Source organism: Alligator sinensis, unplaced genomic scaffold (genome assembly GCF_000455745.1).
Source record: "Alligator sinensis unplaced genomic scaffold, ASM45574v1 scaffold832_4, whole genome shotgun sequence".
Lineage (NCBI taxonomy): Eukaryota > Metazoa > Chordata > Crocodylia > Alligatoridae > Alligator > Alligator sinensis.
The window spans coordinates 702896-720691 of NW_005842329.1; the positions used below are offsets into that span (position 1 = coordinate 702896).

A 17796-nucleotide genomic window follows, 5' to 3' on the forward strand; every position below is an offset into this window, starting at 1 on the left:
CTGCCAGCTCGTGGTGCCATGGGCAGCCCCGACAGGCAAGGCCGGAGCCGGTGCGGGGCCCAGGCTGGCAGTGGGGCTGGGTTACAAGGTAGTGCTGAGCACGGGGGCGGGGGGAAAGTGACCCCTCCCCTGCCCCGTGCCTGGTGCCCCATGCTGCAGCTGCTCGCAGCCTGCCTGGGGGTGCCTGTGCCTGCTCCAGATGTCAGGTTTGACCTAGAAACCACTATACAAAGCCCAAGCAAAAGTCTCTGTTATGTAACTAATGCCCATCTGCAATGATAAGGAGGAGACAGTCTTAGATAAAAGATGCTTGAAAACAAAAGCAGAATCAGAGGACTAGGGCAAAGAGCTAATTTAAATAGTAAAAATCACACCCCTAGGTGGGGAGAAAGTATACTAATAAAACATACATGTATGTAAATGAGATACATAGCTAAAACACAGGTATAGAGACATGCTCAGTAAAGAACTCCTTGCGTCACTCCCTTATAACCAATTAACAAACAAGAATGCTTATGAAGGTCCAATACTCCTGTATAAAAGATGCTTAAAATTAAGAATCTGTGTGCTTGTTACGTGAAATTATTCCGCTTGCACCTTTTATTGCTAGCAATAAATCTTCTTTATACTTTCACCCCTGGTATCTTTATTGGCTTTTGCATACCGGGCACGATCCCAGACTTGAGCTAGGGCTCAACACAGACAGCCCAGCATGGGCTGTGAGTGCCTGCAGCAGGGAGCACCAGCCATGGGGTGGGCAAGGGGCCACTTTTTCCCATGCTCAGCACCAGCTTCTTCCCTGCCAGTGAGCAGGGGGTCAGGGCTGTGCGCTGCCCTCCGCCTGTACCGCAGGGCTGGGGGGCACTGGGAGTGAGCAGGTGCGGGAGCCAGCAGGAGCACGGGGCCTGGACCAGTGTCCTGGGGCCAGTGACAGCGGGGCCCAGAGCAGGGTGGCAGGAGCGTGGGGTCCCAGCCAGCAGGGGCTTTATGGAGCCGGGCCAGCTCCCGTCTCTCTCTGCTGGCGCAGCCCAGCCCAGCTCCACAGACCCCTGCCAGCCTGTGCCCTGCTTTGGGGCCCGCCGGTGCTGGCCCTGGGACATTGGTCCCAAAACATTGGGACATTGGTCCCAAGATGGTGACCAGGGGGTGGGGCACCTGTCAAGGGGCGGGGCTTCGCATGCAGCCCTCGACAGCCTGCCAAAACTGGGTAAGCGGCCCTCCACCCATAATAATTGCCCACCCCTGGATTAGGATTTGGATTTGGCCCGAATAAGGGACAGCAATTCGATCCATGGATTCAGATCACTGTCCCTGATTTGAGTTGGCGAAATCCGAATCTGCCAATTCGATGCTGATTTGGCAAATCAGCAATTCGGGCACAGGCACAGCTTTAAAAGTTTTTTCTACATATCTTAAGGTAGCAGCATGGCTGTGATCACAGCAGTGCTGGGGCAGATGCAGCATCCCACAGCAGCATGGGGGGCTCTCCAGCATGCTCGGCAGTGAACCTGGAAGAGGACTGGAAGTACTTCTGGTCCACTTCTGGGTTGGTCAGAGAGCATGCTGGGCACCCCCCCAGTGCCTCCCTGGCTGGTGATCAGTGTCAGGGGGATCCCGGGTGCCCTTCCAGACCCAGAAGCACCATTTTCTGAGCTGGGAGGGTGCAGGGGGGCCCCACAGCATGCTCCCTGGTGGACCAGGAAGTGCACCAGAAATGCTTCTGGTCCACTTCTGGGTCTGCTGCTGAGCATGCTGGGGAGCCCCCTGCACTGCTGTGGGACATTGCATCTGCCCCAGCACCGCAGGGTTCAAAGCCCCTGCTACCCAGAAGTATGTAGAAAAATCATTTAAAGCTGTCTCTATGTCCAAATGGCTGAATCTGTCTTAATCTCTCTGAATTGATTCGGAGAGATTAAAGGGTTCTGATTCGATTCAGATTTGGAGATTCAGCCACCAAATTGGGCCGAATCTCCGCCAAATTGAACCACGGACTGAAGCTTTGCACAGCCCTAGTAGAAACCTTCTTTTACCTGGGAGGAATAGTGTAACTGTGGTGGCATTAAGGGGGAATTCTGCCAGCACATAAGAGCTTTGAAATTTGAACATAGATTTATTTTGCCTTGTGCTTTGTAGGCAGAACAGTGCCATGTAGAGCAGGCTTAAGATATTTGGTAAGGAGAACTCTGTGGCTGAGGCAAGATATAGTCAAGAAACCTGGATCCATATAGAGCCTTAACTGCAACAATAACACTTTGCAGTTCATATCTTCTTTAAACCTTTATATACGGCTATACTGTCTTTTGCAAATCTCTCCTTTTAAACTTGCCTGTGCTTTGCAGGCTACAAAACATTTGATCACGGATAGGGTGTGTTTGCTATTTCTTATTTTGAGTATGATCATGGAGAAAACTGCTGAACTCAAAGACGCAAATTTGATGCCACCTCTCTCTGGGATGGGGGTGAGTGAAAAAGATGCTCATTGCTTGAAATAAGAAGCACAGTTTGGAACTCATGTGGCTTCTCAGGGTTGGTTAGCAAGTTTGCAGATGAGCAGGGCAGCTGGATAGGTGGGAGGGAGCTGTGCTTTGAAACAAATGCAGCAAAATATTGCGCAATTAACAAAGAAATCGTTTAAGTATAGGCACCTAGCCATTTTACTTGGGCCCTCAAACTGGGATTGGAACAGTTTAGCATAATATAGCTAGCTTGCTCTTTTTTTACAAATGCTGTCCTGTTAACCACGCCTGTCTTTTTACAGTTCCAGAAACCCATGATGACCCTGCAGTGAAAATGCCTGTAAAGAAACAACTCTCCCTGGCAGAGAAGGTTGAATCTATGAGGTGTCAAGTTCTCGCTAAGTGGGAGGAAATACAAGCTTTAGAGAAAGAGATTAAAGAAACCATGACTCATGCTGGGGTTGCAAACACCATAGAGAAGACGGTTAAAGACATAGAGGCAAGAGATAATTATTTCTAAGCATTTTGTGTTCATTTTACCTGAGAGGTATCCGTATCTAGCTTCCTTGGTGACAGGCTTTTTAGAAAGGAGATTGCTACTCAGTAGTCTTTATTTTCTTCTCTGAAGACCAGATAATCCAGATACTTCCAAGGCTCCAATAGTCAGGGTATCCGGGCTATGATGCTGCAAAGTAATGCATCTGGGTGGACTTCTGAAGTAAATTGAGCTTGGTCAGACACAAGGGTGCTCTGCATACACCATGTTACAGGATTGGGGCTTTCTAATCATATGGTTTGGTGGGGCAGGCTGGGGGTGGAGGAGGAAAAGAGAGTTTATCAAGATGCAGGGTCAGGTTTATTCTCTCCTTTTGCTCCTGCACCCGGTGGGTGCTAATTACTGTGTGGACTGCTAGAGTCATTACGGAAGTTTTGAGAATTGCTCATAACTGACAAAACTCTTCTCTCATTGAAGGCAATGGTAAAACACTCATTTTTAACATCAGTGGTTAGCAGAGTTAGGTCAGTACTGAGTCCTTCTAGAATCAGACTTTGTAGCTGTTCAGACAACTGAATGAGCCTGAAAATTTGTTTACTTGGATGTCTAAATGAACTTAAACATGAACACAGAACTTCATACTCAAAAAGAGAGGCCTGGTCAAACCCAGGCTGAAAAATGAGGTCCATAATATATTGTTAATAGCTAATAAACAATTAATAAATTAACAAAACTTATTATTGGACTTGTGTATTAATACAAATACCAGTGTTAACATTTGTTACTTAGTAGTAGTAGTAGTAGTAGTAGTATTACAGTGGCTTTCTGAAATCCCAAGTGAAGTTGTATAGTGGTGGACACTGCACAAAACACTGTAGTAGATAATCCCTGGCTCAGGCAGCCTACAGTCTGACACAGATCTTGCAGAGACTGACTTACGAGCCTATCTATGCATTGTGAATGGTCATGGGACTATTAACAATATGATAAGCTAAACATAGGGTTTATAAGTGCCTGCACTATTCATATCGAAGACATTAAAAAGAACATTACCTTTGTTTTGGAATTTGTGTAGGTAGAAATATCAGCTGCTCTAAGTAAAACCATGTGCACCCATCCCTGGCAATGGTCAGGTTAATAGGAATTTCAAACAAGTTAAGCAATGAAGTAATTTTATGCAAATAAATAATGCCGGAACATTTCCTGCTTACACAGAGAGTGAAATATGTCACAGTTAATGTTTGGTATAAACAAAAAAATGTTTGTATTAGAATTTAGGTTTTGATAAGCATCTCAAAGGTCTCCAAACCTTTTATCCTTTGCAGTGGCTTAGCCTATTGACAGGAAATCAGATATTCAATTGTACTGCTATGCAACAGAGCAGTCATATAAAGATGTGGTATCCAGGGAAAATTATCAAAAATATACACACCAAAAATCACACACGCATTTTGTCTTTACCAGCGCAAGCACACAGACTGTCATTGTGTCACTTTGCTTTGCTGTGAACTGAATGATGCATTCAAATGCTTTGTTGTCCCTGCGAGAATTTTCAGTCATCCCCTTGTGCTCTTACCTAACTGTATAAGACAGAAGATTGTCACTTGTTTCAAGAGCACGCAGCTGCCCACAAATGACAACACTCATTTGGAGACACAGCCTTGCCTAACATGGATGAACGTATATAGTGTTCATGTTAGAGAGATGAATAGCATCATTCAGTCACTACAGTGTTCCATTCTCTTGCTGCCAAACAAAGGATATAAGCCCAAGAGTTCTGAAAAGTTGCTTTTGCAAAGCAGTCCACGGTGCATAGCAGACGCCCCTCAAAGCCAAAAATATCATTATATTGGGGACTCTTTTTCTGTAAAAACCACAAATCTCCCTAAGAGACTGTATTCCTCTGTCTGTTCCAAAGATGCCTATTACAAGTGGTATGATTATTCATGAGTTGTAAATTCCTGGTCATACCTTTTATTTTTGGACTGACTTTTACCTGGGCTGTAATGAGGAACAACAACCAGCAGATGGCAATGTTGTACAGTGTTCATAGTTAAGAAGAGGCGCTGCAGCAACTGTGGCTTAAAAGGCTTCACATAAAACCACTTGTAAGCACTCTTTGCTGGTAAGAGACAGGACTGAGAGTGAAGCAGTCCCTCTAAGCAGCATGAAGTGTTAACCGACAGAGCCAATGCTTGATTGCTTAATTCTTATTTAAACGCATGTAAATTCTTGTTAAATTACAATAATAAATCTATAATCTAAATCTGTCCATTGATTATTTATAGAAGTGGCAGGCACATTATCACTTAGAACAGCAACTTAATTGAACCACCTGCTTTCTCTATTTCTCCTAATACTATGATTTAATAATGCTAAGAAAGGAACAGCATATACTTCTGTTCAATTGTTGAAATACATGTCAGTTCAATGGAGTTGCTATTTTGGACGCGTCTTGCTACATTTTAGTTGACCCTATTGGATTGCTTTTTCAGGCTGAAGCAATGAGGCTCATCTCAGCTAACAAGTTTCTTCAAACCCAAATAAAAGTAAGTGTCCCCCTTTAGAGCTATGATACGCTCCAACAGTACTTTATACACCAGTTTCCTTCAGAATTATCATCACTAGGTTTGACTGAAGTCATGGGAAAGACTTTCAATGAGTTCTCTGGGCTCCAAGTCAAGGGCACTGTGAATGGCCTGCTACAGAAAGAAAGGGTTTTTTTGTTTTGTTTTTATTAAGATGATGAACTATGGCACTCTGACCATGAATTGCTTGGGAAAAAGATCTGAATGGTTACTTTAGAAATACAGGGTCTTAGAGATACCTAGAGGGAAAAGAAAAAAAAGAGTAGATAAATTTGGAGTAAAATAAAATAATTTTATGGAGCAATAAGACTGCACTGAGCACTCCAAGAGTGTGTGTCACAATAAAAAAAAATAGATAGACATCATTTCCTATTTTGGTGAAATGTGAATGACAAAATTAATTGGTCCAAAAAAGGGATTTTGTTCAGCAGCTATCTATATATGAAAAACAAAACTTCACAAGAATGACAAAAAACGCAAGTCAGTCAAGTAGAAGGTAACTAGTGTTTTACTGTTGTAGGCTGTGAGTTTTGGAAAAAAATATTTAGCTAGTAACAACAAGTAATACATAATACCAGAAAAATGACAATAACAAAAATAACCTTGTGCTTCTGTAAATTAGCTTGCTTATAGTCTATCTTAAACTGTGTGTGCGCAAAGCAACAGGAAGCACTGCATAATGTACAAAGGTGTGTGCAACCTTAAACTTCCTGCTGAAATTTAAATGTTGAATACACAGCTGAGAAACCCCTTTACCTTAATTTATAGTGGAGGTTAATGGGGTTAAAAGGCTCTCAGTATTACAAATGACTTACCAAAATTATCTGATATCACTTGGGCTTTTTTTCTAAACTACTGTACTGAAAAATATGTTTCTATTTCCCTGTGTGTGTATATATAGTTGCTTTCTTTCTATTTGTAGGATGTTGAATACAGCATAACAGATACCTTAAATAAACAGAAGATCTCCCAAGAAAGTCAACAGTAAGTTTGAATAAAACAAGACAGTTGTTGCTTTTTTCTTTAAATGTTAAAGAACAATGGAAGCCCTGTCACAATAATATTTCAGACCCATTATGATCAGTTTTTCATAGCTGCTAGATTTAAGTGCACCTCAGTACAACATGCATAATAGGAGCCAAGGTATTTTAAAGTGCTTTGCTGAAATTTAAAGCATGGACTCAGTTTCAATTGAGCTCTGAATCCTACAGTCAACCAAGAAAACCAAAATATGAACAGTGCTTATGGGAGGTGTTTGACTGACACTCCCAATCATTGTAGCTGACCAATTAGAACAGATATAGTACAGCACTTACAAATTTTCCTAAACTACTCTCCCAGTGTGCTTCAGACTTGACTTGGCGGAGTGACCTCTGAGCATATGAAAGTAGTACAGGGTTTTTCTCTGGGTAAAAATAGATGTGGCCAAATGAAGTCTCCACAGCTGATCCACGTTATGGAATGAGGCATGCGTTGCTTATTGTCCTGCATCAGGCAGGGGTCTGATGCAGGACAATCGGATAAATGTTCCCCTTGCGTCCCCTTCCCCTCATTCCTCACTGCTGTGCACCTCCTTGCTGGGACCTGGGTCCCATGCTGGCCTGTACCGCACATTGAGGCATAGGTCAGTGTGGGGTGGTGCAGAGGCTCAGAGCAGCAGGACTTGGGGAATGTCCCGCATCCCATGCCTCCATTCCAGGAACCATGCTGGGACATGTGCCAACTTGGGTCCAGGCAAGGAGGTATGGGGTGGTGTGGAACCTGGGGCATTCCCAGTGTTTCATGCCTCCACACTGGGTCCCATGCCACCCTACACCTCCTTGCTGAGACCCACACTGACCCATGCTTCCTGTGAATCATGGGTTGGCACAGAATCCAACATGGAGGCACAGGGTCACACAGGTATGGAGGCACTGAGGATTTCCCAGATCCTATGCCTCCATGCTGGGACCTGCATGGGCTTTCACTGTTTCTCAGGGTAGGTCTCCATAAGCAGGGAACCCTGACTTTCCTCACCTATGGAGAGATGCTCCAAGTTTCCCCAGGGTGCATCTCTGTAAGTAGAGAAAGTTGGGCAGGTGCTGCCAGGGCTTGAGGAGCCCGGTGCTGCGTGGGAATTCTTGGGGTACATAGGATTGGGCTCTTCCAAGCCCTGGAGCACTGCCTGGGGCAGCTGGGGAAGGTAGGCAGTCTAGGCTGCCTGTTCTCTTTTGCTGCGGAGCAAATAGACGTCCACTACAATAAAGTAGCACTATTTTACACTGCCTTTTGATGTGCTACTGATGTGATGCAACAAAAGATAAGGATGTGTATTTGTTCATCATCTGTACTACCATAACACTTTTTTCTGGCAGCACAAATGCAACATCAGGTGATATTTGCTTCTGTTCGCTATATCCATTCAGTCCTTGGCCTGTTCTGAGACTGCAGACTTGTACTAGCTGTGATGACTTTTTGTGGCGTGGACTTCTCTATGCTGAGAATTGGACTGCGACAACCAAACTAATTTCAATTTATTTTCTGTGAGATTCGAGGTTTACCTAAATGGTGTTCATCTTCAAGGTATTTTTAAGTGATTGTAAAGTTACTAGTCTAGAAACTTTCAGTTACAGCTGACATTGGCTGGATCTGAACTGCTTGCCAGGGCAGAAAGTTTTATAGTCTTGAGGACCTTGCTACATGTTCAAATTAAAGCTGAATAGAAACCAGCTATAGAGCTATTCAAGCACTAACTTTATAGCTGGTTGGTTCTTTTTATAGCTGAAGAATCATTTTTATTATGTGATAATTACTTTGCACATGTGGCTATGTAACAGGGAACCCTTGCCTTGTGACTGGGGGAAGGCTATGAGGCTAGTAGGACCAGCAAGGGCCCTTTAAGAGCAGGATATTTGCCCAGAGAAAAGGGAGCTCAAGAAAGGAAAAGGAGAGCTACGAGGGCCTCCAGAGAGAAACCCTGGGTGGCAAGCAGTGGCTCCTGCAATGGCCAGTAGCTCTGCCCAGGGAGTGGCTGAATGCTAAAGTGATTGCGGCCCAAGGGCAGGCAGCTGGCAGGGATGCAGAGAGGGGGCAGAGAGGGTTTTTTTGGGGAATGGGGGTGGGGGGTTGCTTTCTTCTTTTTGCTTATGCTATAGGACCCAGAAAGGTTTTAAATGCATATTGGTTTTCTTGGAGAGTGTCCAGAGGGGCAGTATTTTAGTTTGAAGCACTGGCTAGCATTTCTTTTCTGTTCAATTGAAAGACTGAGAGCGGCTGTGAGGGGAGGTGGAGGCCACATTACAGGCACCTTAAAGTGTCCTGCAAGATTAACCCTTTGTAGGTGAGAGAGAGAAAAGGAGACTTTAATCCTTCAAAGCTCACAGACCAGGAGGGCCCAGAACCCTGACCATGGGGATTACTTCCTTGTTGTGCTGTTCCTACCAAGGAGGTAAGGACAGAATAAGTAGGCTTTTGGCTGAAGGCAGCAGCTAGAGCAAGTAGGCTGGGAAGGATGTTAGAGGGTCAGGGCCTACACAAGTATAGAAAAGATAGAGCCAAGTGACCCAAAAGAAAACCCCACTCTAAGGCCCAGGATATGTCCCACATAATTGGTTATTCTATCAAGGTGAGGCAGGTGAGATGCAGGATGCTGGTTTGGAAGAGCTTGAGTGGGGGCAGACTAAGTGGTTGCTGAGTGTTACTACTGCCTGGCAAGGTTAGTCCTGCCACAGGATGGTCTAAATTTATTGCATGATTAACTAGTTAATTGTGTGACAATTACTTTGTGCTTGTGGCTGGTTTTACTTTGCGTGTGTGACCAGTCTAAATGTATTGCACAATTGACCAGCTAATTGCAAAATATATGTAATGTGTAGCAGGGGTCTTGGGTATCTTCCTTATTCTTCTGCTAATAAAAGTATTCTCCTGCTAATATCTTGCTAGTATGAAAACACAAAAAGAAAAATACACTATGTGTAGCTAAATCTGAATTATACAGATCATATTCTTGACATCCATGCTGGTTCCAGAGGTAAATAGGAAATATATGATTGCTGTGGTTTTCATACATGCAGAAATTTAGCCCAAGACTTGGTTTGTTATTATTTGCATTATTATAGCGACAAGGAGCCATGCTGAAGGACTAGAAGTGTACCACACAGAACAATGTAGTTTTTACCTAATCACGTACTGCTGTGTCAAACATCTGTATTTAAGTTAGCATAAATATGTAAATGTGTGGAGTTGACTACTGGTTATGCGTTATCTTTATGCCACACAAATGCAGAAAAATGTAACAATCATAGAAAGGGGTTAATGGTGTACTTTGGGGGGAAAAAAAAAAGGAAAAACCCCAAAAACTCTCAAAAAAGCAAACGCCCAACTTTATAAATGGTGTAAGTGCCCAGTCCAGTAATATAATTTGGGCCTTTATTTTAGCTAGGCTATGCATCTGCAATTGCATACACATATTTGCATATGCATAATTTAACTAAGCAAATAACTGTTGCCTGCAGACAAATCAACTGTTCTGCAGACCAAATTACACTTCTCAACCTGCCATCTCTCTGCAAGAGCCCCATTTTTTTGTTTTTTTATCAAGTATTTCCACATACCACTTAGAGATATTTGTCATATGTTGGTATAAGGCCTAGTCCAGTAACTTTTAAATAGACTTCACTGAATTTTGGTTCTTGTCTATGCCTGGGCAGCAGCATGGGTTGACCCCTAGCACACACTATTCACCTGTTCCCACAGGTATGCTCCAAAACTAGCAGTTCTGCCCTTGAGCTTTGGATTTGTCTCCAGTAGCTGCTCCCTGAAGCATGCCAGAAACTTAGGCTGCCTATACATGTGCTCAGGGGTAGGATGGGGGAATTATAATTAGAGCAGTTCCTGGAGAGCCATTCTAATTAAAACACCTTACCATCACATGTATTAATCCCTCACAGATTTTAAAATGGCCGCAGGATGCTTTATCTAAACTTAATTCAGTGAGGTTTGAATAAAGTGCCCCAGCAGCCATTTTTAAACCCGTGTGGGCTTGTACACATGTCGATGAGGCCATGCTGCAGTATTCTAATTAGCATGTGGAGCAGATGCAAACTCAATTAATTGAGTCTGCTCTGACGTGTTCTAAGCAGAATACAAAGCAGCACATGTATAGGCACCCTGAGGTCTTGACAGCAGCCACAGAGGGTTAACCCTGAGTAGCCACACTGCTGTATTTCTAGGTGTGGAACATGTCATCAAGGGTGGGTGGCCAGCACATGTTTGGGAGCGACTAGCTGCAGGGTCATTGAAGTGTAGATAAACTTATATGTCTTAGATAATATCTCTTTATAGTAGAGGTCCTGCAGTATTATAAAACTATACAATTTATCATAGCTAATAGAGATGTTATGATAGCAGGTAACTGTGCTTTTAGTACTCAAAATCCCAGATCCATTCTCTACAGATAACAACATGTCTGTATGTACACAAGCCATGTACAACATTCCCAAATGCATACCTGAAAATGTGAGATGCGTGAAAATCTGAATCTAGATCTATAGACTCAATCTGGAATGACAAATTAATACAGGCTGCTGCAATACTATTTCCTTCTAATTATCCTCCCAATGCACACAGGTAAGGGAGTTTCTATGTTTTGTCTTCCACCCTTGAGTTGCTAACTTTTAAATTTGCATTAGAAACATATAAAATGAGGGGGTAAAAAGCACCCTGTTCAAATTTGCAGAAGACACTAAGTTGTGGGGGGAAGTGGGTATGCTAGAAGGGAGGAATATGCTGCAATCAGACCTAGACAGGCTACAGGGGTGGGTGGATAAGAACAGGATGAGTTTCAACACTGACAAGTACAAGGTACTGCACCTGGGGAGGAAGAAACAGCAGCATATTTACAGGCTGGGGAACTCCCTTCTTGTCAGTGCAGAGGCAGAAAAGGATCTTGGGGTCATTATTGATGCCAAAATGAACATGGGCTGACAGTGTGGGGATGCGGTCAGGTAGGCCAACCATACCTTGTCATGCATTCACAGATGCATCTCAAGCAGGTCCAAGGAGGTGATCCTCCCCCTCTACGCAGCACTGGTCAGGCTGCAGTTGGAGTACTGCATCCAGTTCTGGGCGCCGCACTTCAGGAGGGATGTGGACAACATGGAGAGGGTCCAGAGGAGGGCCACTTGCATGATCAGGGGGCAGCAGGGCAGGCCCTACTAGGAGAGGCTACGGGACCTGAACCTGTTCAGCCTCCACAAGAGAAGGCTGAGAGGGGATCTAGTGGCCTGTTACAAACTAGTCGGGGGGACCAGCAGCCATTGGGGGAGTCCCTGTTCCCCTGAGCACTACCAGGAGTGACTAGAAATAACGGTCAGAAGCTGGCAGAGGGTAGATTCAGACTAGACATCAGGAGGCACTACTTCACAGTCAGGGCGGCTAGGATCTGGAACCAACTTCCAAGAGAAGTGGTGCTGGCTCCTACCCTGAGGGTCTTTAAGAGGAGGCTGGATGAACACCTTGCTGGGGGCGTTTGACCCCAGTACTCTTTCCTGCCATGGCAGGGGATCGGACTTGATGTGCTCAGGTCCCTTCCAACCCTACCTACTATGAAACTATGAAAATGCACTGCTCTGCTTTAGGCATTTCACTGAAGTCATCTACTATATCAAAAAGAGAATTGTGAAGTCACATCTTGACAGAGAAAAAGATTTAAAATTCCCCTTTAAATTGAAGCAGAAGGTTTTGAAAATGTTGCAGTTCAGTTCCTATTAATTTACTGCTTTGTTTCCTTTGTGGATTGCCACAATGTGAAGTTTTTACACTTTCCTGTGTGAATGCATTAATCTAGTTTAACAGGAAGAAACTGGAAAAATAGGCAGGAAAACAAGACACTAGGTCTAGTTAAGCAGGCTCCCAAGAAATAGTGGGAGAGTAATTTCCAGACAGTGCCATACTTACAGACTCTAGCTCAGCTTTTCAACACTGCCTTGACAGACCTGGTAATGGAAAGATCAAGGGGTCTAGCCATTTACAAAAGGATGCTTTGCTTTCACGTGTGTGTATGTGCATGTGTGGCAACCAGGGGACTGTGCAAGATTTACTGTGACTCCCCCTGTAACTGATTGAGGGGGGAAACCTGTTTTTGAGTTCAAAGAAGAGACTGTCACTTACTCTGTAGGGTTCTTGTGAGGTTTTTTAGAAAGCTCTGACCTACCACGATCCTCCAGCTGGTGAGCCTGACATTCATATAATCTGATTTGTTATTTTAGGATCTCTTTGTTTTTCAGAAATGCTTTGGTTTGAAATAAGCAGCACAATATATATCAGGCCAGCTGAAGTAAGCACCCACTGTCCGCAGTCCAATTCCCTGTCTGAGAATGGGAGAATCTCAGGATTCTTGTCTGAGAGAATGGTGATGGTCCTAGGCCAATGAGGGGGTCCGAGGGGCAATTAGATTAGTTCTTGTGATAACTCAGGCCTGGTGAGTTGGCAGGTTGGGACTTATGAAAGTGTGAATATTTTTAGTTTCTGAAATTTCTCCTTGCTCTATGAGGCAGAATATCATTTTAGATTAGAATTGCATGCCCCACAGATCAGGAATGGAGATTCATAAACAAAAATTGATGACATACGGCAAAGCAAACTAGTAGGAAAATGGAATGGCACTGTATTTGAAGAGCTAATAGAAGCTGGTTCAAATAAGAAGTAAAAATTTGGTATTATTGTATTAGCACTATTCAAATGAAGCTCTCGGTCAGATGAAAGGATATTAGAAATAAAATATTAAGGCAATTAGTAATAGATATACTTTGAATACAAGGTTAATTAGTCTCATTTGCATGCTGTTAATTATTAAAAGTAATTAGCTTGGAGATACTTAAGGAAGTGCTCTCACTAAATACTTTTAAGATGTAACATAAAGACTCTTAAATTTTGCTGCCAGCAGTGCTCACATATAAACCCTTTACAAATATATGGTGCCTTGGGATATTTGCATAATAAGGCATTTTATAAAACTGATCTCCACAGTTTTGCCCTCCTAATATTGTGATTCACGTTTCTGGAGCTGACGTTATTCTCTATCTTCAAGACAGATCAGGAGGACTAAAACATTAGCAGTAGCAGAAGATTTCTGAATCAAATCCTGTCCTGAAGCAGAACTGAAAGAGATCATCTAATTGTTTGAAGTCAGAACTGTATCATCCTTTGCCCTTAATGCACACACGATAATTCAGATGACATTTAATTATAGGAAAGGCCTAGATTAATACATATTTAATCTCTACAGCAGCAGCTTTCTCCAGGTGCTGTGAGATTGTCCAGGGAACAAGGGGCAAAACATGTAGTCTGTCTTTAGAACAAAGTAAATAATTTGCAGCCATAACTTTCTTTAGCTAAATTTTACCTCATTTCCTGCAAGCATGTTGTGATTTCCTCAGATTTATATGCTGTTTCATAAATGTACATTCAGTTTTTTTGTTCTGTTGATTAATTGCAAAGATTCTAACCTCGAGCTGTGTTGCTTCATTATAAATGGACAAATCTATTTTGTTTATTTGGGTTTTTTTGATGGAATGACCAAGTATGCGTTAAGGGGACCAGTGGTAAAATTCCCATCAGAATTAGCTCCTTGTGATTATGTTAGTAAAATGTATTCTTCATATTTTTGTGGAATGCGGCCATGAAAGAATGACAGCACTAGCTGAAGTAAATCCATTGAAAAACATGAGTGAATCTGAAGGGTGTTGAAAATTGCATTTACCATCAAGTTCTCAGAGCCAATGTAGGTTAATGAGGTTACTGGTGTCATTAACACCTGATCTGTGACTTGCTGCTTATTGGATAGGAAAGCAGTATGGTGGAGAAGATAGTGCCAGCATGTAAAGCTATCCACATTTAACATTATAAAGACTGTACAAGCTTGGAACCATTAATGGAAGCCATTATTGAGCCCCAGTTAATTTTTCTTCAAAGGCACATGCTGTAAGAAATCTTACTGTGATCTGTGCCTTGAGCAAGAGATTGACATGGAATAATGAAAAGCAATGTTCCAAACATTTTGCCTCCAGCAGAGAAAGCAGGGATCAAGCACTAATGGTGCTTCCAACTTTGTTCTCTTATATTGCTGATAATGGAAGAACTGTCTGGGGGTTTGCTATGCAACACCCGGAAGCGTGATCTGACATACGTAGGCTTTTTACTCACTGACTGTATTCCTCATATATGTTTATTCTGTGCTTTCCTTGTTCTTTTTCTTTTTTTTAGAAAGATGTGGGACATGCTGAAGACCTTCTTGTCACTTGAAGATAGTGAAGCAACTTCAGACAAATCAGAAAAATGATGTGTAGGAAGATAAATTCTAGCTGCACTGAACATACTTTTGACATCCTGAGACCATGCAAGATGAAACCCAGTTTTGAAAAACTGATGCTGGGCCTTAGAATCAAATATTATAATGCAACTTCAATAAGATAAATGTCAGTATTTGCACAGATTATCATGGGTGTAGACACTGATATTTCCATATGCCATCTAGAGAAATGCCCACCACTAATAATAGCAATAGTATAAATAGTGGTGCCTTTCCTTATATAGTTTCAGTAGAAACTTCCCTTATTTAGTAGTGGAACCTTTATTCAAGGACCAGATGATATTTAATTAAACCTCCACAGTAGAACTCACAACTGCAAATTATTTAAGTAAATTGAAGTTGCAGCTTCTAGAAATGATATACATGTATAATTTTGTGCATATTCATTGTTGTGAGTATTATATTCAAGCCTCGAACCTGGCTGATGCAGAGGGATATGGCATAGTGGCAATGCCACCTCCCTTCAGCAGCTTTTTCTTTTCCAGTGTCTCAGTTTTCCCTTTATACATCTCTAATTGATACGTTTGCAAAAAGAGCTTTGAAAATAGGAACCAAGTGTAGCCCAGGTAACTTGGGTATATACTCCCCTTCTCCAATTGAAGGGGATTGCTAGCTGGCAGGTATGCTGTGGGGTGGGAACTGCAGACCGCTCAGTTTCCCTCCGTCGCTATAGAACCAGGTCAGGACAGTCAGGGGACTTAACTTATATACACATGTATTTACATTAACATATCACAAGGGAAAGGAACATGGATATAAACATATGTACAACGTATGTATATACTTATAAGATATCTAAACCAGTAACATAAACAATACCCTCTGGGTAAATGACATAAAACCTTATACCAGCGCTCTCGTATACAGGTAAGAATCTGATCTGAAACAGATAAACCCCAAAGATAAACTTAATCCCGAGGGGGAACCCCAATGCCCTTGGGCTTTTCCCAAGCCCTACAAAGAAGCTGATAACTTTAGGGGGGGCCCTCTCAGTGGGACCTCCCCTTTCAGGAGCCCAAGCGCTCCAAAGGTCCTACTCCATGCACCGTCCTGTGCACACCAGAGGTTGCAGACCCGAGCCGCCTCACGCAGCTCCCAGGGTCTGGACACCATGTGCCGTGCTGCACACCGAGAACCTAGCTGCTGGAGCCATCTGCTGGAGCCATCTGCTGATGGAAGTCTTCAGAGGTGCTTCTGGGCTACTGCTTTGCCCTGCTGAGCAGCTCTCCTCAGCTCTTCTAAGCCCCGCTCTTCTCTCTTCTCTCTCCCGAATGTGTTCTCCTCATGCTGGGCATGCAGCTCCTTTTATATGCTTCAGAGCTCCACCCCTGAAGTCTTCCAGACCTGAGTGTTGCAGTCTTCCATCAGGTCCATTGTGGTGGGGATGGGACTTCTTTCCCCCTCCCCTCAGGAAAGGGGCATGACTGCATTCCTCTTGCTGCCTCCTGATTGGGGGATCATCTCCACCAATCAAAACAGCAAGATTTCAAGCCTGGGACTGATCCCAAGCTCCAAAAGGCAAGCCTGCTAGACAAGTATAAATGAAGCAGCAGTGGAAGCTTGATTTTGCAGAGGATCCTAAAAATGCTGTAGAGATGTGAACTATCCTATTCATTTCACAGAGGTGGTAACTCCAATGCCAGTGGGGATACCCTATACCCTAAATGCCAATATTGCTTACTCTTTAAGTGCTTATCAAAGCATGTAAATAAAACAAAAAGAGGAAGGTTCATATTGTGAAGACACATGCAATGTGAGAGCAGCAGCACACTTGGTGCAATATATGTTTGAGTTTGGGGAGAGCACCACTATATATAAGCTTCCTGGTTAGGTAGGAAACAAACCCAAAGAGCCCAGTAAGGCATGAATACTTCATGGTGAGAAAGATGAGCATGGTAGATTTTATGAGTCTGAGGGGCAGTCGCATGCAACGTGGTCAGAGAAAGCATATAAGAGAAAGCCAACTTGGTAAATGGGTACTTTGCATCGCTTTTTTACCAGTCCCAAGGGGCACCTCTGTCCATTATGGGATGGGAATGCCTTGGTGAGGGTGATTCCTTACCCTCCATCAGTCCTGACCTTGTGAAGGAACACCTTGAGAGGCTGGACACCTTCAAGTCAGCCGGCCCTGACAGTTTACACCCCAGAGTACTCAAGAAGCTGGCAAGCACCATAGCTCAGCCCCTGGCAAGGATCTTTGAGAACTCCTGGCGCTCTGGTGAAGTGCCCAAAGACTGGAAGAAGGCCAATGTGGTGCCTATCTTCAAGAAAGGGAGGAAAGTGGATCTGGGTAACTACAGGCCCATCAGCCTGACCTCTATCCTGGGGAAGGTCTTAGAAAAGATTATCAAAGAGACCATTCTTAACAGACTGGCCGATGGCAGCCTCCTGAGGGATAGCCAGCATTGGTTTGTTGCGGGTAGGTCTTGCTTGACCAATCTTATTTCCTTTTATGACCAGGTGACCTTTCACCTGGACAAGGGAGAAGAGATTGATGTTGTGTATCTGGACTTTAAAAAAGCCTTTGATTTGGTATCCCATGATCACTTCTTAGCAAAACTGGCCAACTGTGGTCTCGGCTTCACCACGATCCGCTGGCTGGGGAATTGGCTTCGTGGTTTGACCCAGAGGGTGGTGGTTGATGGAAGTCAATTGTTGTGGTGCACTGTGACCAGTGGGGTCCCTCAAGGCTCTGTCCTTGGGCCAACACTATTCAACATCTTCATTAATGATGTGGACATTGGTATCAGAAGCGGACTGGCCAAGTTCACCAACTTCACCAAACTTTGGGGTAAAATGCCCACACCTGAGGACAGGAGGGTGATCCAGGCTGACTTTTTTGACAGACTCAGGAAATGGGCAGATGAGAATCTGATGGTGTTCAACACTGAAAATGCAAGGTTCTCC

At 43.5% G+C, this 17796-nt stretch overlaps 1 protein-coding gene across 1 annotated transcript in view; it reads left to right on the forward strand.

Moving 5' to 3' along the window:
- The window catches only part of CUNH6orf118 (chromosome unknown C6orf118 homolog), a 38857-nt gene extending 23385 nt beyond the window's left edge, over nt 1-15472 (forward strand). Inside the window, exons 7-10 of the mRNA XM_006028601.2 lie at nt 2759-2955; nt 5448-5501; nt 6463-6524; nt 14784-15472. Coding sequence (XP_006028663.2) covers nt 2759-2955; nt 5448-5501; nt 6463-6524; nt 14784-14859 — 389 coding nt within the window. The 3' untranslated portion in view covers nt 14860-15472. The remainder of the gene's footprint in view (nt 1-2758; nt 2956-5447; nt 5502-6462; nt 6525-14783) is intronic.
- The last annotated feature ends 2324 nt before the right edge of the window (nt 15473-17796 follow it).